At 39.9% G+C, this 24,027-nt stretch overlaps 1 protein-coding gene across 12 annotated transcripts in view; it reads right to left on the reverse strand.

The window, feature by feature from the left end:
• The window catches only part of PAK3 (p21 (RAC1) activated kinase 3), a 429,164-nt gene that overhangs the window by 95,850 nt on the left and 309,287 nt on the right, over positions 1-24,027 (reverse strand). For 11 of the 12 annotated variants that reach the window (XM_027535201.1, XM_027535199.1, XM_027535196.1 and 8 more), the window contains one exon: positions 6,324-6,525. In XM_027535201.1, the coding sequence (XP_027391002.1) occupies positions 6,324-6,498 (175 nt within the window). In that variant the 5' untranslated portion in view covers positions 6,499-6,525. Of the gene's footprint in view, positions 1-6,323; positions 6,526-13,699; positions 13,805-24,027 lie in introns of those variants that run through there. The other variant, XM_027535198.1, reaches the window with a different exon arrangement.

The following is a 24,027-nucleotide window of genomic DNA, read 5'->3' on the forward strand; positions in this document are numbered from 1 at the left end:
TCCATAATGGATATAAGGTGGTTTACAAGAAAGGGATGGGATGGGGAGGGACATGGGAGGGTGGGGTCAGGATGGAGAACACATGTACACCCATGGCTGATTCATGTGAATGTATGGCAAAAACCACCGCAATATTGTAAAGTAATTAGCCTCCAATTAAAATTTTTTTTAATTTTTTTAAAAAAGAAAGGTAACAAGGAAAAGTGCCCCTGGCTACTTTCACTTAGAAACTGGAGTGGCCCTTGTTGTTACCTGGATGCTAAGCCCCTGGAAAGAAAAGGCACAATTGTTACAGATTTTAAGGCTCCTCCCAACAAAATTCTTAGTTTTCTCTTTCCTTTTTCAGTCAAATCTGAATAGTTTTTTTAATCCATTTGAGAAACCAGCCAAAGATATTTTAGGTAGAGGGAAATGAAAGCAAAGAGGTCTTCCTTTGTTTCCTGATTTCAAGGAATTCACGCCTGAAGTAGTGGGTCTCCAAGTGTGGCCCCTGGACTGGCAATATCTACATCACCTGGAAGCTTGTTAGAAATCCAAATTCTTGGGCCTCAAGCCAGATCAAATAAACATGAAACTCTGAGAGGTGGCAGCAGGCTGTGTCTGAACAAGCTCTCCAGGGTGACTCTGATGTACAATAAATTTTGAAACCCAAAAAAAAGAATACACAAAATACAGTATGATAGCAGCAGAAATTCAAAGTCAATCAAGTGAAAGGAAAACAAAACAAAGATAAGCTCATAAAATGGAGCCTGGATGAAAGCTATACCAAGTGCAAACACACCATAGAGGCCCATTACAGGTGCCAGGCATGGGTCACACATTTGGCACCAAGTTTTCAAGCAGCCAACAAAAGAGAAACCTAATCAGTCTCACACTTCACAGGGTCCATAAAAGAAAAACGAACCTCGTGTTCAGGATATCCTTTTCCTGCTCTAAATTCTGAACACTTTTCTATGGTGAAGCATCATAATACGGTGGCCAACTGTCCCTCTTACTTTGCTCTAAAACCAAGATTCAGCTCTTGGAAGGCCTCCAACAAAGACAGGTCCTCAACCTGGAAATTATATTTACTGCTTGTTTTTCTTCTACCTGTCTTTTGAAGTTCCATTCAGTCAATGAAATGTAGCAACAAAAGAGATTCCTTAAAACAAACAAACAAACAGAAACCTCTGCTGTCACCAAAGCAAGTATTTTCATTTAACTCAAGAAATAGACAATATGACATTATTTGTGACAAAAATTTGGATAGGATCCCAAATAACCAACAAAATAAATGGTTAAATAAACCATGATGCTACTATATGATGAGATATTCTACACCATAAAAAACTGTATTTATGAAAATTTTTTTAAACATAGGGGAAAATGTTCGTGATAAAATGTTGAGTGAAAAAGCTGGTGTAAAACTATATATTATGATTTTAACTATATAAAAAACTATATATATATATATATAGCCATTAAAAAGTATGGAAAGCAAGCCACTAAATGTTAATATTGTTTCTGAGATTTGTGGATATGAGTGGTTTTTATCTTTTCTATATGTTTGTCTTTATTTTCCAAGTTTTTATTAATAATGACCATTTCCATATGATGAGAAGAACTGGGAGGAAAAATACCAACCCAGTTAATTATCTTTGGCTTGTGAAATTTTGGGTTGATTTTAACTTAAAAAAAAATTCCTATTAACTGACATATAAATTCTAGTTATGGACAAAGTTACTTAAAAAAAGAAACAAGAATTCTAAAACCTAGTTTTTTAGTTGTTTGTAAAGTTCCAGAATGATACAGATATAATAACACCTTACAATTACTTAGCACTTTAAAATTTGACTTTTAATAGCACTCTGATATTGAGAATTACATTTGATTATCAAAAATATTTTGCTAGGTAGGCCATGTCTTGTTATCTTCATTTAACAGGTGATGAAACTGAGGATCAAAAAAACTAAGTGATTAGCCCAAAGTCACAATAATCAGTGGCAGAGCTGGCCTTGACCCTAAGTCTCCAGAACCCAAGTACAGTGCTCTTTCCATTCATTGGAGACTGACTGTGGTATAACCCAAGTCATCACTCACAGGCAGAAACATATAAACAGCAACCCCTCCTTACCTATGAGGGTCAAGTTCCTCAATGACCCTCACCTAGACAGGAGAGTTCCACTGAGGAAATTATAATTTTCTGTGATTAAAAAAAAAATGGCAGGGGAACTGAGGTCACATGTGAACTTTTGAAAGTCCTCATAAATATTTTTTATGCAGTAAAACAAAATAATAACAGTACATTACATAAACAGAATAATGAGAATTGACATAGCTTGAATTAGTTAAAAGTGATAGGCTTGTATAGTTTCCATTTAGAGCCTGAAATGGTTTCCAGAGGTGATAAGGATGTACCCACTCATGGCAGTGGAAATTTGGGGTGATGGTGAAGCAACAAACAGAGGTGGACTGTTAGTTCAAATCATGGATCTTCATGCTCCAGAGTCTTCATCTAAGTCTGATCCTGAGATTAAAACAACTTGACTGGGGCTTTAGCCCTAACAAGCAAGTGAATTTCAGTGAAATGACTTAACAACTTTGGCTCTTCAAGATGCTTTCTGTCTTCTCAAGTCTTTTTCTGAAGACACCATAGCACATTTGCATAGAGTGCAAATCTTTAGCTCAAAAGAATGAAAATTCATTCTTTTTTATGGCCAAGTAATATTCCACTGTGTAAACGTACCACATATTCTTTATCCATTCATCGATGGACATCTAGGTTGCTTCCACATTCTGGCTGTTGTAAATAATGCTGCAATGAAGTTTGTCTGAAGGCAGCTTATTTGCTGTCTGGCACAGATATTTAAATGACACTACTTAATGATTTAGGCTCTTCTGAGGTTGCTTTCTTCTGAACATGGTGTTGTAAAAAAAAGACTCCACCTCTTCATAAATTCAATTAAATCACTCAAGACTTGTACAAAGGCAGTTTATCAGCTGTCCAGCAATCATATTAAATGGTACCACCTGATGATTTAAGCTCTGCTGAAGATGGTTTCTGTCCAAAGTGATTTTCTTTTGAAGGCATCATAGCACCTCTTAAAGAATTCAGCTAAATCACTCAAGCTCTGAATAGGTAAGCTTTGATATGTAAAGGTACACATTTTTTTTCATTACTTTCTTGGAGGAGGTTTTAATCTTGTTCTAAAAATTTTTCTCCTGTTGCTTAAAATTGTATTTGTCTCCAGTACTATAGCCTCCTCATTATCTTCATTGTCACTTATGATAATCACCTCTGGGGTCCTGTGAGCTTCCTGAGTCATCCTCTAGTCATCACTTAAATCAGCATCAATAGATTCAGGCTCAACTTCAGCCAACGACTGCTCCTGTGCCAAATGTTCATCCTGACCCACAGCTTCTTCTTGTTCCAATATTCTTAAGGTCTTTAGGAGAAATCACTGAAAGACACTTCTCTATCTCTAGTCCAATTTTCTCCCATGTAATATTTTTTAATTTATTTTTTAATTAGAAAATTGCTTTACAATGTTGTGCTAGTTTCTACTGTACAACAAGGCAAATCAGCCATATATCACCTCCCTCCTGAGCATCTCTCCCCTTTCCCCAACATTAATGGGGGAAATTAGTTTAACATTAATGTTAAACTTATCTAATGCCTCTTTTATGAAGAATACATACTTATTCTTACTTCACTCCTCCAGGTGATCACAGAGCAGGGCTGGGCTGCTGCTTGGAGCCTAGGCTGGGCTCCCTGTGTTATACAGCAACTTCTCACCAGCTATCTATTTTACACATGATGATGTATATATGTTGATGCTACTTTCTCCATTTGCCCCACTCTTTCCTTTCCCTACTGTGTCCACAAGTCCATTCTCTATGTCTGCATCTCCATTCGTTGTCAATAGGTTCATCAATACCATTTTTCTAGATTTCATATGTATGCATTAACATATGATATTTGTTTTTCTGACTTACTTCACTCTGTATAACAGGTTCTAGGTTCATCCATCTCACTAGAACTAAAATCTGTTCTTTTTTATGGCCGAGCAATCTTCCATTGTGTATATGTACCACATCTTCTTGATCCATTCATTTGTTGATGGACACCTAGGTTGCTTCCATGTTCTAGCTGTTGTAAATAGTGCTGCTATGAACACTGGGGTACATGTGTCTTTTTCAATTATTGTTTTCTCTGGGTACATGCCCCATAGTCTCCCATAGCACATTAATGTTAAACTATCTAATGCCTCTTTTATGAAGAATACAGCATGAGTGATGGTGTAGGAATTCCATGCACTAGGATCTTAGACAGAGGTGCCTTTGTAAGATCCTGAACAACAAAGTTATACATTAGCTTGGCATAAGTCTTCTTAAAGGTCAGACAAAACACTGTCTAAGGGCTCCAGGACCTGAATCATGCCACTGGTTATAAAGACAACGTTAAAATGAGGATGCACATTTGCCAATGCATCTGAGGAACCAAAAGGACAAGCAGGAATCAATACGACATTGAATTCAAGATTTCTTTTTAGTAGTCTTGGGCTTCTGCAAGAAAGCACTGTTAAACCCATCTCTTAAGGAGAGAGGGAGTCATCAGGCTTTTCTATTTGCATGCTGGTATATTGGAAACTTAGCTTAGTTGTTTCCTCTAAGAGGATATGGGCCTAGTTTTCTGCAGACCAGTAATGGTTTCACTGTGAGGTCACCTGAAGTATTGGCACAAAACAGAAACACCAGCCTCTCTGTTTCGGCTGGCCTCATGTCAGCATCAGTTGGCACATGCTCTTCAGAAGGGCAAACAGGATTGTTTAAGGGCTTCCAAAGCATGGCGGTCTCAACAGCACCAAAGATTTGTGCACACACATGACTCTCCTCTTCAGTTGCTTTCTACAGTTGTGGAAGACATAACGCGGGAGCTGCAGGATCTAGTTGTTCTTTCTTTGGTACCACTGTCACCTAAGATTCAGTTTCCATGTCGTGCATGCATTTCCAGGTGCACCATGCATTTCTCAAACCATCCATTGCTCTAGGCAGTTCTTTCTTTTCGGGATCCACTTTGGTGTCTGAAAATATGTCTTCAAAAATTCCTCTCACGTGATGGGAGATCCCTTGCATGGAAAAGTGAAAGTGTTAGTCACTCAGTCATGTCTGACTGTAGTCTTCCAGGCTCCTCTGTCCATGGAATTCTCCAGGCAAGAATACTGGAGTGGTTAGCCATTCCCTTCTCCAGAGGATCTTCCTGACTCAGGGATCAAACCTGGGTCTCCTGCATTGGCAGGGAGAGTCTTTACCACCAGGGAAGTGTTTTCTTATTCCTTTGTTTTCAATCCAGAGGTTTAACAACATTTCTGTCTTTTCCATCCTTGGGTCACCAGGGATAAAGCATTTATTACATGCCATAGGTATACAGGAGGCGATATTGGCCTGAATAAGAGTTTCAGCTTTCCTTATGGAAATTCATTAATACAATATAAGCTACCTATAAAGCTATGTTTTACCTTTAAGAAGCTTAAGAGTGTCCCTTTTCTCTTCAAGAGATATTACTCTTCTTGCCCTTTAGCGACTTTCTCTGATGCTGGAGCCCTTGTACCTGGTTTCACTCTCTTCTGCCACAATAGTCACATTTATGGAAGCTATGTTTAGGCTTTATGCTAATTAACACAACCTGACAACTACTTATGAGGGATTTTATATTCCCCAATGTCACAAAGTGTCAGCATATGATATTTGAGGACCAAGGATAAATGATAATATACTGTTGTGATACTTAGTGTAAAATAGGCTGATTGTGTAGGGGATGACTGGCAGAAGAATGGTAGAGGAAACAAATGACTCAGAAATTTATGCACACTTTGTGATATAGTCAGACAGACAATAATATGGCACTTGGACTGACTTCCATATGCTCAATTCAACATTTTCCTGGTTGTCAAAATGGTATACAGAAGTAAATCCACCAATACTCAAATTCCTAATAAGGACAACTTGTGGTTAGGAAAGGATTACTATAAATTCTCCTTTAAGTTTTATCAGAAAGAAAGGCACTATTCATATTTGTAAAACAGTCTTCTAGCTATGATTTCCCGTGGCTTACTGCTGAATTCAATGTTATGTGAAAGACAAACAAAGCATTTAAGTGTATTTTCTGTAAACCTACAGTAACAATCAAACATCATCCTCTGACAAAATGTAGCCTCTGAAGACGGATATGCAAAAGTCAGGCAGGCCCTGAACAGCCCATGCTCAAGAAATGACTTGAGAAAGAAAGCGACAATGAAAGAATAAACTAGCCCCTTTTCAACACCCGGCCACTGATACTTTACTTTTATCCCCTCCTCCTGGGAAGATAGAGCGAAGCCTGGCTTTCTTATTCTTCTCTTCAGGGGCCATAGGAAGTGGTTTGGAGCTGTGGTTGAGTGCCGAAGAATCCCGGTTGTTACTGTTCATCCTCAGCGGGGGAGCTGGGGGTTTCTCTTCATTATCCAGACCGTCAGACATTTTCAGTTATAACTGATTGCACAGCTCCTAAAGAAGAGGAGGTGAAAACAGGAGTTCAGAGAGGTCTGAAAGACAATCTGGTATATACAGGAGGTCTAACGTCTTAGAAACAGAAGCACTGGTCTCATGCAATCTCAGGTTTGACAACCATTCTGAGGGGTTCCTTTTCTAGAGGGAAGGGAGCTGTCTCCCTAAGGCCTAATGATACAATTTCCTAAAGAGGAAAGCAAAGGTGAGTTTTTTCAACATGTAGATACAAATACCTAAGATGCTTTCTCCCAAAGACACTCTATTTTCTGCTGTCCACACACAGTCTTTTAATGCACAATTTACAATCTTTCCTCTTTGTGAGCAAGATTGGGCACAGGAGCAGAAAGGGTGACAGAGGATGAGATGGTTGGATGGTATCACTGACTCAATGAACATGAGTTTGAGCAAACTCTGGGAGCTGGTGATGAACAGGGAAGCCTGGAGTGCCGCAGTCCATGGGGTTGCAAAGTGTCAGGCAGGAATGAGGACTGAGTGATTGAACAACAACAATGATCATTTTGGTCACGTAGCACCACCTCCTCGGAGTCTAGAATTGACATAGGCCTGGTTGTTGATTTTTGATGCCCACAACAATCATGTTAGTAACTTTGATACCGGGATGCCTTTGGCATCTGATTCTTACCTGTGTGTACCTGATGAACAAAACACATTCTATTGCTTTATGAGAAAGAACTGAGAAACAATCTAGTAAACCTGGTAGTTTCAGCAGAGTTGGGGTAGACTGCTAGGAGAAGCACTGCTCCATCTTCAAGTAACAGAGTAGATGATAGAACAGAGATAAGTGTCACCAGGAGCAAAGAGGAACTCCAAGGAGAGGACTGTTTCCTGAGGAGACACCATAAGCCTATTCCTTGTCATATTTTATCTCCTAGAAGAGGGAACAAGGGAGTTGACAGGGGTGACAGGCTTATAAGAACCAGTTTGGGTCTTAGCAACTAATCTGCTCTTAATTTCATTATTCTCTAGTATTTTGTGCCGAGAGCTGAACACATTTGGGTTTCATCCCACTGAAGGGTTACGTGAACTGGAAAAGCACAAACTCAAGGAAATGTTTCAGTTCCTAGCTGTCTTCCCACTCTAGTTCAAGTCTTTCCACTAGGGCCCTGACACTTGCCATTTCTAGGCAGGTGTTACAAGGACCTTCCAAGGGAAACAGTGGGGGAGAGATGGAGTGGGAGTTTGAGGTTAGCAGATGAAAGCTAATGTATGCAGAATGGATAAATAACAAGTGAACTATATTCAATATCCTGTGGTAAACCATAATGAAAAGGAATGCATAATATATATATTAATCATATATATATATATATATATAGCTAAATCACTTTGTTGTACAGCAGCAATACATGCAACATTGTAAATCAACAATACCTCAGTTTTTAAAGAGTACCTACCAAGTGAATCTCCACTTCCAATACAAGGAAAATCAAATCCTACTGCAACAAAATCTTTGTAATTTCATCAAGTACTAACTGGCACTAATTAGCAGTATAAGAGCTCTCCAAACACAACTCAGCATATCACTTTATTCCAATAACATACCTAATGGGAGGGGGGTTCAGGATGGGGAACACATGTACACCCGTGGCGGATTCATGTCAGTGTATGGCAAAACCAATACAATGTTGTAAAATAAAAAAAAAAAAAAAGAAAATCAACAACAACAAAAACATTACCTGTTCTAATGAGAAATAATCTGCTATCATTCTTTTCAGCCCTTCAGAAGTTACATGTTTATTATTTTCAGTAATGAATTCTAAATTATATTACATTGTGGAAATTTAAAAAAATTTTACTGTTTAAAATTTTCTCAAATATATTGAGCCTGTAAGTATTCAAAAATAACTGAGTACCAATTCATAGCTTCTCCATCTGCACAGGTGACCACCAACAATGATTGGTTAGACTGATTTGCACAAGAGATCTATTTTCCTTTGCCTAAATGTCATGCCTTGCATTATCTTAATGAATTAAGACCAATTCTGGTTTTTGGGGGGAATCATGACAGTGAAAATATTCAGTAGTAAATTTTTTGTCACTACCACCACCAGCTTTGTAAGTCTCACATTTTCCTATATGGGTGAAACTGTGTTCTCTTTATTGTTTACTCACTCGGTCATATCTGACTCTGCAACCCTATGAACTGTAGTCCGTCAGGCTCCTCTGTCCATGGGATTTCCCAGGCAAGAATAATGGAGTGGGTTGCCATTTCCTTCTCCAGGGGATCTCCCCAACCCAGGGATCAAACTCGCATCTCCTGCTTGGCGGGCAGATTCTTTACCACTGAGCCACCAGGAAAGCTGGTGAAACTATAGCACAAGGTAAAATGAAAAAGAAACTGTGATGTCAAGGATCAAGTATATCCATAGACTACTGGTAATTTTTTTTAATTTTTTTTTTTTTAGTTTTTATTTTATTTATTATTATTATTATTTATTTATTTACTTTACAATATTGTATTGGTTTTGCCATACATCAGCATGAATCCACCACGGGTGTACACTGTATGCGAGACAGCAAAAGAGACACAGATGTATAGAACAGTCTTTTGGACTCTGTGGTAAATATTTTAACTAGAATATGAAATCAGTGCTAATGGGTCTACGTTCCCTTTCACATTTTGATCCTTCTCAATTCATTCTTTCTCCAGAAGATAAGTGAGTTTAAGACTGATTTCACCAATGGTATTCTGTGTCAGACAGGTTCATGGTTTTTACTTAGTGTTGAAGAAGAATTTGCCAGACAAAGATTAAAAGCACTAGTTGTTTCACCTTGTGTGTGTTTTGTTTGTTTTCCTTTCCGGGTTTAAAAATAATGCCTGAATATGAGATGATTATTAAATAAAGCTCAAATGTACAGAATCTTGGTAAAAATAATGAAATTTGAAAGTTACTGCAAAAGAACTGAGGATTGTAAGTAAAACCTAGAAAACAGATTTCTGAAAAATGTGTCTCATGGGGAGAGAGCGCCACCATATTCTGGATGATATCTGTTTTCTGAGGACATATTTAACTTGAGATGACAGAAGCCAGAGAAACATACATGGCCTCTTTAAAATTATATACAAAACTGATCTTACACAATAAGGCAAGTAGGAGTCTGAGCTATTCAGGGTTCTAGTGCACCTACGTAATCCCAAATACTAGGCGCCTTTGTTGTGAATAATTAGGTGTGGCTAACAGTGGCTTTTTTCATCCTTAAATACTCTCTCTGGCTAGAGACTCAAAAAGTAGATGCCCTGTTTCTTTTCAGGTCGAGATTAAAAAGGGCTACTTGGAATATAGAGCTCACACTATACTCTCCTATACTAGACTAGAAATTGCTGCCGAAAATATGAATACCACATACTTGCCATGGTCCACATCACAGGCATTCTGTAAGGGACCCAGCTTAAATGGCACACCTTTCTACTGCCCAGCAAACTGGAATCAGTTTAATCCTGTTCAGCTCATCAAGGGATTATAAGAAGGGCTGAAATAAATCTCTTACAGAGATGGAAATGAAACTGAAGAATCTTGGTCCATTTTCACAATAGGAACACAAAGCAAATAAACACTCAGTTTACCTAGACATTTCAGATTCAGTTTTGCTCAAATTATCCTAATATTACGTCAGTTCTTTGTGACCCTTTACAAGGCACAACCAATCTTCATCTTTTTCTAATGGTCCCAGATAATTCTGAGTTTGTGACAAAGGAATAATGTGGGCGACTCCTTATCTCTAACTCACCTTAAAAGCAAGGGCTTCAGAGTATACTTTTAGGTGACCAATGGAGAAAGGGTAGGGCCCTGTAAGGCACTCTTTTTTTTTTAAATATAAAATTATTTATTTTAATTGGAGGTTAATTTACAATGTAAGGCACTCTTGCTGTTAATCTATTTGCTTCCCAAGCGGGAGGTATCTCCAGCTATTCCACAAACATAGAAAAAAAGGGGGAGTCTATTCTGTTATGTTTATAAACAATGCTGATTTACTAAGCCAGGTCCCTCCCCTGAGACACCTCTCTACAAAGGAAACTATTAATGGATTGCTGGTTCAATCTGCCTATGAGGTCATTATTTCCAAGATCTTGAAAGAGACTATTTTGTTTGGGGTAGCTGTAGGCTCTACTTCAAGAGTTGTACAAAAGCACCATTATTCTCCAGGAACCCAATCGAAAAACTGTTGATCTTTAAAGTTTAACTGTTGTTGTTCACTTCTGCAACACAGAAGAAACTTGCAAGTGTGGGTCATGCTGGACCCAGCCACCAGCCATGTCATTTCACTTTTAGAACATGGCCCTTTGCATTGTTGGAGGAACCGCTAATTTGAATGGACACCCAGCAACAGCTTGTATCTGTTCACAAATTGCTTTCAGACTTGGCTACTAGGTTTTTTCCAAGAGAATTGAAATGACTTTTGCAGATGGTATATTTTTGGTCCAGCCCTTGGGAGTTAATGTGGCTTACCAAGGTTCTGTAATTACAATTGAAATTCATCAGCAGTAAGAAATGAGCCTCTCGTGTCATGATAACCAAGAAGCTGGAACAACCCTCTTTCAGAGTACAAAAAAGATTAATTTTTTATTTTCTTCCCTCCTTATCTCCCTTTTCCCCTCACTCTGCTATATACTTCATAGTCCCACCCCCAAATGCAAGGGCAGGCATGTGCACATAGGTGCACACACATGTGCGTACATGCGCGCACACACACACACACCCCTTCACTGAGTCGCCTTTTGACACAGAGATTTACTACAAGGTATTTCAGAGGAAAACTTTTATCAAGATGCATGGCAACTTTAGATGAAATGATTAGGCACTGTATATACTGCTCATTCTCTCATTCTTCCAAATGTATTCTGTTAATGTGGTACCAAATGAAACCCTCAGAGAACATTCAGTAGGTTAAAAAAAAAAAAAAAGCCACCAACCTGCATGTTCCAGGAGTCAAAGGGAAAGATAGGTGCTCAAATATATTCTAGATAATGTGGCCAAAATTCATACCATGACATAAGTGTGGAATTGGATACAATCAAAAATACCAATTGTGCCCATTTGTCACAGGTGCTCTACTCGCATGTGTGAAAGGTGAGAATCCAGAAATACTGGTCCTATGACTTGCAAGACCATCTATGAAGCCACTGGCAACTGAAATCAATATTTTCATCAGATCTGATACCATCAGAGACAATGGTATCTGATACCATACAGAGACAATGCATGTCTGTATTATTCTGTCTGCTTTCAAAAATCTAAATCACTGTTTATTTGCATACTTTCCCGATGAGAAACAAACTAATACTGGCCTCCTTTCAAAAACAAAAGCCTAGGCCAGCAGACACACAGCCATTATCTAATAAACCCAGAGGTAAAGTTCTCAAACCACCAACCACACAAGGCCATTACTATAAATCGGTGAGCCCATCAATACTGCTTATGTCCCTCTCATATCAAACTAGAGGATATAACGCAGGAATGAGATGCAGCCCAGGGGAAATTTCCAAGGTTTCTGACATTTCTGAGATACCTACAAAAATAATAGGGTTGGCTGCAAGACACCTGAAGCTGATGAGATGACAATCAAACTGACAAGTACACATAAGAAAGAAGATTGATTTTGGTATCACAAAAATGTAGTCAACAAGTCAAAGAACTCTCACTATGTTAAGACATTAATAGAACATTAGGGCATTTCAAATTTCTAGAATTGGGTAAATCTTTATAGCAAGAATTAGCTCTACAGATCAGTAAGAAGTGAACTTTTAATAAGTTTCCAGATTTGGAGGTATTAGGCTGACACAGATTTAAAGTCAGCCAACATCTCCTTAGACAAAGATACCAACACTGGACTGTTCTTTGTATTTGGGGATGAGGTTACTGCTTTTACTGTGAGAATGGTGTTTACACTGAATTATATTTGGTTGTGGGGAAAAGGATCCAAGAGTTACTTGCTGGCTCTTTCTTGGGCTCCCTTGTAAACAGAAGTACACATTTTTCAAGATGGCTAGCTGAGCTTCCAGGTATAAACTGTGATGGGGACACAAATGATGCTTCGCTAACTAGCCTATGCTGATACTAAACCCACTTTACCTTAGACACATTCTTAGCAACTGAAGTAGCCAGACACTTAGGATTGACAGTGTAAATAGACGTAGTGAACTGTTTTCAATTGCCAAAAAAGGAACAAAACACCTGGCCTTCCACAAAGGGTACAATGTATTATCCTTTCAAAGAATATACAGTGCTTTGCATTTTATAGCAACTTGCATCTGAAGATTTCTAGCAAATTTTCAGCCATTGTTTCCCATAATAGGCTAAGATGCCAAAGAAGTGAGAAAGGGCATTCCTCCCATTCTATAGGGAGGAGAAGCTGCCACATCTGTGTCCCTCAGTAGCCCTAAACCCCCACTCCCAGGCTAGGTAGACGAGAACCTGATGGGCCCAGCTTAGCATTTTTACCATCTGGTCTCCAACTGCATGTAGTCATTAAAAATGTCATCCCCCTCACTAGATCATAAACTCCTAGAGGGTAAGAACTCCTCAGTCATAACTGTCATGCTTTCATACTGCCTAGTACAGTGCCTTGTTCCCAGTAGGCATTAAATTCACATGTGAGGGAATGAATGGAACTCTATATGTTCTATGCATTTGTTGAAGCTCTGAGTACATTTTTCTTAACGTTGAATAAGCCTATATTCTTACTCCAAGCAAGTCTGAGCCAAGAAGGAGTTTGGACATTTTGGCACTAGTCTATTGGCCAAGAAATTGGGCATCATGGAAAAGCCAGCCACCTTTGGATTATCAACACCTCATTGTTCACTATATGACCTTGTAAGGACCACGAGTTTATTCAAGCTCTGCTCTTATTTGAGCCAGACAACAACATGTGAAGAAGGGAGCACCATCCACATTTTCCACATGGGGAATTAACAAGGCATAGAGGTTAAATGACTTACCCAAGGGTCGTAAAATAACTGCCAAGAACCAAGACTAGAATCTCGAACTCTCCTCAATTCCCTTCCCTTGATACCATTACAATGTGGATCCAGGTAAACCCACCCACACATGCACACACTCTTTCTCTTTATACATACACTTTCATCCTCCCCAAATATTCATATGACAGTTCTACCTTTTTTCATTTCAACCCACTTGAGGCTGGTACTTACTGATTTCAACTGCATTTCTCATCCAAAGACCCAAGGCTAGAAGATTTACTGACACAACTCCAGGAGGATTTGTTGGCCGGTAGGACCAATTCTTAGATGGCCTTGTTTTGGGGCTTGTCTATTCTGGGGCACTCACCAAGGGAACTCTGCTATCAGAGACAGGGGTGTGCTATTTCAGAGAGCCTCGCCTGGGAGATACCATTACAGCGTGTAATGGAGGGAAGCCATTTCGAAGATCATTTGATCAAGAGGAGCTGAGCTACTTATTAGGCAGATTTGCAAAAGCAGCCAGACAAGTAAGGGAGGCACTAGCTCTTTTTACAGCTGCCTTGTTTCAGTCTTAGATCCTGCAAAAGATAGCTCACGACTGACACACATACAAAACATGGTCACACAGAACACATTCATGCTCTGTCTCACACACAAGAGCAAATGAGGTCAGTTCTGCTGTAGTCCTATTCTCTGCTAGCATCTTTCTGAGTGACTTCCATTGTTTGCATCAGGAACTTCACATTAATGAAATCCAATAAGCCAGCATATTATAGTTGCAAATTTCAATGATAGGTTGCAAATAAAGAAATTAATAGGTATACCACGGCATACTGCACATATTATGTGGGACAAGTAGCTCCCTATTTGAGCGACTTCCTAAGCTTCTAAATGGATGCAGCACCGTACTTTATTATTCATTGTGTATGCTGCATGAGCTAATGCCAAGAAAATGCTAATGACCATCTGACGTGTGTTTATATTTGCAAACTGATGCCTTATTACAGGTTTGGGCTTTTCATTTCCAACACTGATGTTCTAAAAAGAGAAAGTAAGATGCAGGAAGAACAGAGGTAGAAATTGTTAAAGCATAAAAAAGTAAAAGATGCTTCAAATAAATGTGGAGGGGGGGAAGAGAAGTAAAATTCAAGTAATAAAACACTTCCTAATTCTCAAAACAGAACACAGTATCCTTGGAGGCTGTTGGACAGAAAAAAATTAGATGCAGATGAGCAGCCCAAGTGAACAGGATATGGTAAACCAACATCTTGAGTCTCTGGGGTTCTAACTGCTCTCTGTGACTATGCATGGGTGATAATTATACCCTTCCCTGATCGACTCTAGTGAAAGTCACAAATTCCCTTAAACTCAAGCCTAAAAATTCAATTGCCAATATTGCTAGGGCTCTTTGTATATATAGAGATGTCTGGACATTGTTTTCAAACCTGTGCCTTATGGCTCATTGACCTAGGAACTTGCTCTAGTCTCAATTTTTCTATACCCAAATTGGCTTTCTATAGGGAAGGTACCCACTGAACATTTGAAGAGAAGAGCTACATGGGGTCAATTGAGACATTCACATAACATTTTTGTAAACTAGGAATTTAGATCATTTTAGCAAAGCTCATATTCTACCCACCTGCTGCTACGTCGCTTCTGTCATGTCTGACTCTGTGCGACCCCATAGACGGCAGCCCACGAGGCTCCCCCGTCCCTGGGATTCTCCAGGCAAGAACACTGGAGTGGGTTGCCATTTCCTTCTCCAATGAATGAAAGTGAAAAGTGAAAGTGAAGTCACTCAGTCGTGTCCGACTCTTAGTGACCCCATGGACTACAGCCCACCAGGCCCTCCGTCCATGGGATTTTCCAGGCAAGAGTACTGGAGTGGGGTGCCATTGACTTCTCCAAATTCTACCCACCACCCCTCCAAAAAAGACATTTTGCTAGAACTGGAGGTCAAAGAATTTGAACTGGTATAAAATGCAGCAACTCTTCTTCCAGCTTTTGCCCCTCAACCAAAGTTTACAAAAGAACTGAGCATGTGTCTATATAGCATGTGGGGGGCTATAGTTAATGAAGAGGAAATATTATCTTTAAAAAAAGGAAGAATGGGAAATGATCAGACCCAATTTCCATCTATCACATTTCACAAATGGTAGGGGATAAACTGCTGGCCACAGCCTTAGTTGTAGGAATTCCCCATCTCCTACCCCCACCAAAAGGGATTATTATTGTCTTAAAGAAAACTGGCCCTGGGTCTAAGAAAAGATTACAGTCCACCCAAAGAAATTCCTCTAGAAACCAAAAGCCTAAAGGATGACCTCACAATCAAGCCTGCTGGCTTTCCTGTACCAGCTAAGTTCACTTACGAGCTTCCGATCCACCAAGTGATTCATTCTCCTTGCGGCTGGATACTCAGCCACATGGTTGCGGCTGCCACTGCCCAGTTCTCTAAGATATGGCTCATGACTGGTTCATGCTGGAGCAGACCCCTCCTGCAGCACACGATCAGTTTTGATGCCCCAGTACTCATCCGCACACACAAAGAGAAGGCTGTCAGATACCTAAGTGTTTCTGTGGCCTGGGGAAGTCCCCAGACTGAGATCATAGGGCCCAGCCCTTACCTCTCAAATGAAGGAAATGATATCCTGGTAGGAAAAGTGCAGATAAAACAGAAGTAGGATTTAGTGCAAGGAGTGGGAATCAGCAGAGGGACTCAGTCAGTAGTTCCCAATGACTTCTGTGGAGCCAGAACTATGGCCTAGAACACATCCTGACCAAACCTGGCGGAAGGAAGGGACTTCCCTGGCAGTCCAGTGGTTAGAATTCCACACTTCCACGGCAGAGATAGGTTCAATCCCTGGTTGGGGAACTATGAGCTCACGTGCCATACAGCATGACAAAAAAAAAAAAAAAAAAAAGTGGCAGGAAAATGGGAGGAAAGCTGAGTGTTCATAATAAATAAAGATATATAACTCTGTATTACAATTCTGTATAAAGCAATGGTCATCTCAGAGTGTTCTTTCTCCTTTAAGATTGAGCCTAATACATTCCCTGCACTTACAATTATGTCAGCCAATCACCAGCGGGTTATACAGCTGTATAAAGAGAGGAAAAGGGAAGATCTTATGTCAGCCTGACATTGCTTTTTATAGGAAAAGAAACCAAGTACATGACTTCTTATTATGGATTGCTGATTGACTTTCATTTCAAAGAATCTGAAGACCAAAACAGAGACCTGCTACCCTGTAAGAAGGTCAGATAGTAACTCATGCCTCTTAAGCAACCCATCTGTGCTTGTATTCATTTATTTCAATAACAAATATTTATTGAGGCTTATGTACTAAGTACCATGCGAGGTGCAGGGAGTAAAGAGATAAACATCAGTCAATGTCCAGCCCCGAAAGAGATTATATAGGCTTGAATAGTGGGTTTCCTCTCTGGCTGCATATTGTATATAAAATGTATATTAAATATACAGATAACAATACAACTACAGAATAGGTAAGGGCATGTGTTTTGCAAATTGAAGAGTGTTAAAAAAAAAAAAAGAGGGACTGGAGGAGTTCAGAAGGAAGAAAAGACACTTTTTGACTACTATCCTACTAGATGAGAAATTAGTACCGATTTTAGTACCAATACCTGCACATTCAAGGCAAGTGTTTGATATGGATGTTCATGCCTTTCGTCTTCACGCCACCAGCATTCATACCTACCAGGTATTGTGTCAGGTACATGGAGATATATACAAACAGAGATGAATGAAGACCAGTCCCAGTCTTCAAAGAGCTCACAGTTAAATAAGGATGGTGGACATACATACGTGCAATAGGAAATACAAAGGGATGCAACCCAGGTAGGCAAAGGATGCATTAGAGGGACAGAGCAGAAAGGGTAACTAATGTTCTCAGAGAAGATCAGACATATATCACTTCAGCAGAGTATTGAAGGATGAGTAGGAGTTTGCTGGGGTTTGAGAAATGGGAAGTACTAGGGTGGTGTAATACATTATTCAAGAGTATATTCCAGCAAACAAATACTCCAACTATGCTAGATCATGTTTCTAAGGACCTGTTTCTCCTGAACTAAGAGATTCTGGTCCTATGTAAAAACAGATCTTAAAACTCTGGAAGAAAGTAACACGTATAAGACTTTCAAAAGCCAGAACACAGGATCCTGGTAACATATAGAAGGGACCAGTACGGGTGGCACAAAGCATTTTCCAGACCTAAAGTCATATATGAGCAGAACAGACTTCTTTGAGGGAAAATATATTAAGACTATAATAAAAAAAAAAAAAGACTATAATATGTGGGAAAAGAAACCACTTCCTTTCATGTTCCATTTAAGAACTAAGTTGCATCTTGTTCCCTAATTTTAATTTCTGGAGTTGATTTTTAGTTAGGTCTTTTTATAAACCCCCCAAAATTGTCTCCAACCAAAGAAGAAGGGCTAGTTCTGGCTCCATTCCTGGATTGTTCTGCAATCTTGAGGCAATCAATAAATCTTCATAAATAAATTCAATCCTTCATTCAGCATTTATATAGTGTTTAATATGTGCCCAGAAGGAGGGGGATGCTTTGAAAAGTTAGTGCAGGAAGGGTAGCTAGTATTCCCCACAGGTGTCTGAGGATACTACACTTGAGCAAGGTATTGAAGGATAAGTAGGAGCTCACCATGGTCTAGGGCAAGAGATGAACTAGTTAGTCTCTGCCCTTGAGGAAAACAGTTTTATGGGTGTTGGCCATGGCAGCTCAGGGTGAAGATGACAACAAGTAGCTACTGATGGACAAGAGAGGGGTTCCCAACAGCCTGAAGAATGAAGCTTCACAGAGGAAGTATACTTGAGTTGAATTTAAAAGGACAAATAACCAAAGGTAACATTTCAGGCACAAGGAACATGTACTAAGACCAAGAGAAGATTACAGACAATGCAGTATGAGAGAAGCTACACGTAACTTGATGCAAAAAAAAAAAAAAAAAGAAAAAAAAGACCAGTAAAGACCAAATTAAGAAGGATCTCATATGCCTTTCTTAGGGGTTTGGACTCTGCCTGTCTAGATAAAAAGCCATGTGTGAGGAAGCATGGGCAGTATAGAAACAGGAAAAGAGAGCTTTCAAAAAGTAGCTCTATTCTGGACATTGGCCAAAGATGGCAGAGATGCTAGTAGTGGGATTAACTGGTCTCAGGACCCTAAATAGAAATCTGGGTACCAATAGAGTTCTATCCCAAGAAGCCTGGAGGAGTGTGGGAGGACTAATATGGGGTTTTTTAGCCTTTAGGGGGTCTTCCAGCTTTATTTAAGGATAACTGACAAATTTACAATGTATATATTTGGGATGTACAATGTGATTAATGCTTTAGTATATGTATACAATGGGAAATGGTTATCACAATCACATTAATTCATACATCCATCATCTCACATTGTTTTATTTTTTGCTTTGTTTTGCTTTTTGGTATGTTGAAAACACTAAGATCCGCTCTCTTAGCCAATTTCAAACATACAGCACAGTATCATTAACTACAGTCATCATGCTGTTCATTACATCCCCAGTGTAGCCTTTACCTTTTGTTCAGGATTCCAGACAGAACTGTGCTTCAGTTTGTTTTTAGGAAATGAGAGTAAACAACTAGCTTAGAATGGTGGTTATTTAAAAAGCTAATGAAGTTGGTATGCTGATAACAAATATGATGATATGGAAGGCCCCTTAAATGAGCAGCCACTGGACTGCCACCAGTAATCATATTCCCAAGAGAATTCTAAGAACACATTATTCTGGTTTTGGCCAATAGGACAGCCCTTATCAGTTTCATAAAAAAATTGTCTAAATTTTTATAAAGACTCTACCAACAAACATAAACATTCTACAAAGACTAAATATCTACAAATGGTCCTCAAATATATAACTTTTCTACAAGTCTATGTACAAAGAAGAGAGAACAAACACCGTGACACATTGGATACCTCAATAAAAATTATACTAGAAATATCTAGTGGGAAGCAAAACAAAGACCTAAGAACCTTGTCTTTATTACATAGCAAAAATAAAAAGCTGAAAGGAACATCAATTCACATGTGATTGGGAAAAAATTCTCTCTAGCTATATCTATTCCTCTCAATGTGTGTGCTCAGTTGCCCGATCGTGTCTGACTCTTTGCAACCCCATGGACTTTAGCTCGCCAGACTCCTCTGTCCATGAAATTTCCCAGGCAAGAATACTGGAGTGGGTTACCACTTCCTTCTCCAGGGGATCTTCCCAACCCAGAGATTGAACCTGCACCTCTTGCATCTCCTGCATTGGCAGGTGAATTCTTTACCACTAGTGCCACCTGAGAAACATTCCTCTCAATAGAGACAGCAAAATTAAGACAATAAATATAGACAGAGTAGCAGTCATAACATGTTTATATGGCATTATGGAATGGTTCAATGGAGAGCAGGATATGTGGGCTGAAAATATTAATTTGGAGACCATCAGCATGGAAGTAGGTGCAATCTCCTAATAAGACACAGGAAGACAGAAGGCAAGATCTCAGGGGAACACCAATATTTAGGGGCTGGAGGAGGAACCAGGGATCCTTGAGAAATACGGTTAAAGAAGTGGAGGAACTGAATCTATGACATCATGGAAACCAAGAGAAAAGTATTCCAAGATGAGTATGGCTATGAGGCAAATGTCACAGAGAGGTCAAAAGTGCGCTTATCTTTTTGTCCTTCCATCCTTTTCCTAGGGTTCCCTAAAGTTGATGCCTCATCATTTTCAGGTCAGAAGAGAAACAGCCAAGGAGCCCCAGAGGTCTAGTGATGTGTTTCAGTATATTTCAAGAATTTCTATTTCCAGGCTCTGGACATTTGGTACTCCTCGAGCAGCATGAACAACACCACATGACATGCCTTGAGAAAGATTTTCCTTTTGGTGGGAACTGGTACTGCCATAGCCATATATCACCACGACCCTCAGCTTTGCTGCAAAGGGCACTCTTATGATGTCACATTTGTTGCACTTCTGTAACATGCTGGACAACACACAAGACACAGAGAGAAACACCACAACACAGAGACACAGAGAGAAACACCACATGGTTCAGAGAACAGAAAAACTGTAGCTACCATTTAGACATTTTTTTTTTGCACAAGGTTTATGCTCAATTCAAAGAGGTCGTACTTGCTAACCACCACCTCAAAGACGCTGTGAAGCAAAGATGCAAATATTCAGCCTGGACTGGAACCTTCTCAGCCCAGCACTGCTGCTAATGAGCTTTATCCCTTGATTGCTCTGAATCTTTTTCTTCACAGAAGAAAGGTGACTACCTCACCAAGAGGTTGTAAGGATCAAATGATCCACATGTGAGAAATGAGTAAAGCAATTTAAGGTATGTTGCCCACAGAAGATGTTCACAATTACTGCCACAGATTTCATGGGCCATAAAATTACCACCATTCATTAAGATTTATGTCCTAGGCACTCTGCTAAAAGTTACTCATGAACCAGTTCACATAACTTGCATAACCCCTTGAGGTATCATTATTTTCATTTTACAGATGAAACTGACATTCAGAGACAGCAGCTTACTTGCCAAGGTCACAGAGTGAAACTATACAAAGACAAATACCATACGATTATCACTTATATGTGGAATCTAAAATATGACAAAAATGAACTTATCTACGAAGCAGAAACAGACTCAGAGACACAGAGAACAGACTTTGGAGACTTGTGGTTGCCAAGGCGGGTGGGGTGGGGTGGGGGAGGGTTGGATTGGGAGTTTGGGATTAGCAGATGCAAACTATTATATATAGAATGGAAAAATAACCAGGTCCTATTGTATGGCACAGGGAACTACATTCAATATTCTGTAATAAACCATAATAGAAAAAAGTCTATACAATCTCATGTCTGTGTGACTCCAAAGTCTATGCTCTTATTTATGCTTCCTCAATCACACTACAGTTTTATGTGAAATGATGAGTTCTCAGTTACCACAGCTTTTGCATAGACAACAAAGCTCTTAGGGCTTTGAGATGGGTGAACTGTGCTTCCATTGTGATGTTTTGGAACAAAGCTTGGAAATGAGCAGACCCAGTGCCCACAATGCAGGCATTTCAGCGTTAGAATCAAGGTCAGAGGTGTGCCTGTGGTTAGAGACCAGATCTTGGGCTCCACTAGCATAAGGAGTCTTTTTCATTCCTCCTCCCCTAAGTTTCGGTATACCAGCAAATGAAGGTGACATTACTGAAGGCTTCCTGATTTCAAGGGAAATGTTGTAGGATGAGGGGGGACATCGAAATGAACAAGAAACATCACTACAGTGGCCAGATAAGGATGTCCTAAAATGACACAGGAATTGAGGAAGTGCTCATGGGTTTTCTTTTTCACTCTTCTTAAGTGGGAATGAGCATTGACCCAGCTTGTGGTTAAGAGAAATAAAAACTTAAAGAAAAGCAGGCAACAAGTTCTGTGAAAATCGGGTCTTTGGCAGCAAAGAACCATACTGTTTCTCTGTTACTTCAGGGTTCTGCCCCTTTGAAAGCACCACAGTCCAAGGGTTGTGGTAAGGACAGTAAGAGCTACCATTTGTTGAGCACTGACTTTGTGCTCAACATTTGTTGAGCAAGACATTGCATTTCATCCTAACAACTCAATGAGGTAGATGGTATTAGTGTCATGCCCATTTTACAGATGAGGAAACTGAGACTTGAGGAGCATAGGTAGTTGACTCAAACAAGGTTACATGGTAGGAAGTAGCCAAATTGGGATTCAGAAGCTGGGGTAGCTAATTCCAGAGTCGGTGCTCCTAATGCTTCTTGCAAAAACTGGACTCACTAGAAGAGACCCTGATGCTGGGAAAGACTGAGGGCAAGAGGAAACGGGGATGACAGAGGATGAGATGGTTGGATGGCATCACTGACTCAAAGGACATGAGTTTGAGCAAACTCCAGGAAACAGTGAAGTACAGGGAAGCCTGGTGTGCTACAGTTCATGGGGTCACAGAGTCAGACACGCCTTAGTGACTGAACAACAATGAACAACACCACCTCTATCATAATGAATGAACAGGTTATTAGATATTTTGAGAAGTATAAAATACCATATAAATACAAGGGGTGGGTCTCTTTACTTAGCACTCCTCACTGTATTGAAGTGAATTCAGGTAGGTGCATTTTTCCCCTCCTAAATTTCAGTCAGTACTGTCAGTTTTATAATTTGCTTTCAGTTAAGTCTCAGCACATTGGCAGAATAGATCAAATATATATTTGCCAGGAAATTTCCCTAAAGCTGTCTCCTGGAGGAGGTGGTGGCTAAATCTTAATTAAGTACAAGATTTCCATTAAGGTCTAAAGGCTCACTTTTCTTCCTCTGCCTTATGCCCAGTGATAAAGTGCTTTGTTACACAATTTTCTATAAAGATGAACCATCTTCCCTGTGCTTAAGAAAGATATCTATGAGGCAGTCTGCTTTGGGAAGTGGCTTCCCTAATCCTGACTGCTGTTTCCAACCACTTATGGGCCTTCAAGGCCTTTGGATGTTGAAAAACCACTGGATGACATGATAAAAATTCCTCTAACCCCAAACTTCAAGACTGCTGCCTGGACTACAGTTTCAAGTTGGTGACTTCATCTTTCTCATTCAAAGGAAATTACATCAAAGGCAGAGTCTGGGGCTTTCACCCTTTGCATTTCCCCCACTATGTAAGGTCCACAGAGGACTCTCAGTCTGAGCTGGTAATGCCATTGGAATTCTGGGGTGGAGGGACAGAGGCACTGGATCTGTCCTGACAATATGCTGCTGCCCACCCATCCCTTTTAGTTTCTTAGCTGAGTTTCACAAGCAGCTGCTCTGAGTCTGGCATTATGCCAGGCATTGAGAATCCAAAATAGGTAAAGTGATGTGGTCTCTACTATTGAAGACGTTCTCAATCTAATGATGGGTGTTCATGGCAGGGTTGGGGGGAGCTGTTATTCCAGAGTACAGGCTCTTCCCTATGGTGTGCCAGAAAATACATCACATGGTAGCACAGTCGTATTTTGCACTATTTTTCCTCCAGGGAGACTCCAGCAGGGGCAGCCACAGACTAGGGAGACTCCTACAGGGTGCTGGTGTGGACTAGGGTGGCTCACAGCTCTGGCACCAGGCTCCTGATCTACTGGTTCACTCCTGGGTTTTTTTCTCACCCTCTGCAAGGAAATCTACAGTCTGTCTGGAGTGCAAGGAAGTTTCTTCAGCTTGTCTTTACCCCCGCCTACTGAGAAATTTCCTCTGTTGACTTGACTTTTAACAGCTGTTGAAATTCCAGTGGAGTCTATATATGCACATGCACACTCACAATAGAAATGCATTTTATTATCCAGCTAGCTCATTAACCTTCTCTTTCTCCTCCTTGAATACCATGATTCAGAGTAAACAGGGGAAAAGCAGACCTGGCTGGATGAGAGGTACCTGCTTGGAAGCATGACTGCCCTTTCCACGTGTCTAATCAGCAGGCAATTCCAGATCATAAACATAAAAGCAGACACCTGCATTTGCATAGGAAACCACTAACAGTGCTTAAAGAA

This window comes from Bos indicus x Bos taurus, chromosome X (genome assembly GCF_003369695.1).
Source record: "Bos indicus x Bos taurus breed Angus x Brahman F1 hybrid chromosome X, Bos_hybrid_MaternalHap_v2.0, whole genome shotgun sequence".
In the NCBI taxonomy this organism is placed as follows: Eukaryota; Metazoa; Chordata; class Mammalia; order Artiodactyla; family Bovidae; genus Bos; species Bos indicus x Bos taurus.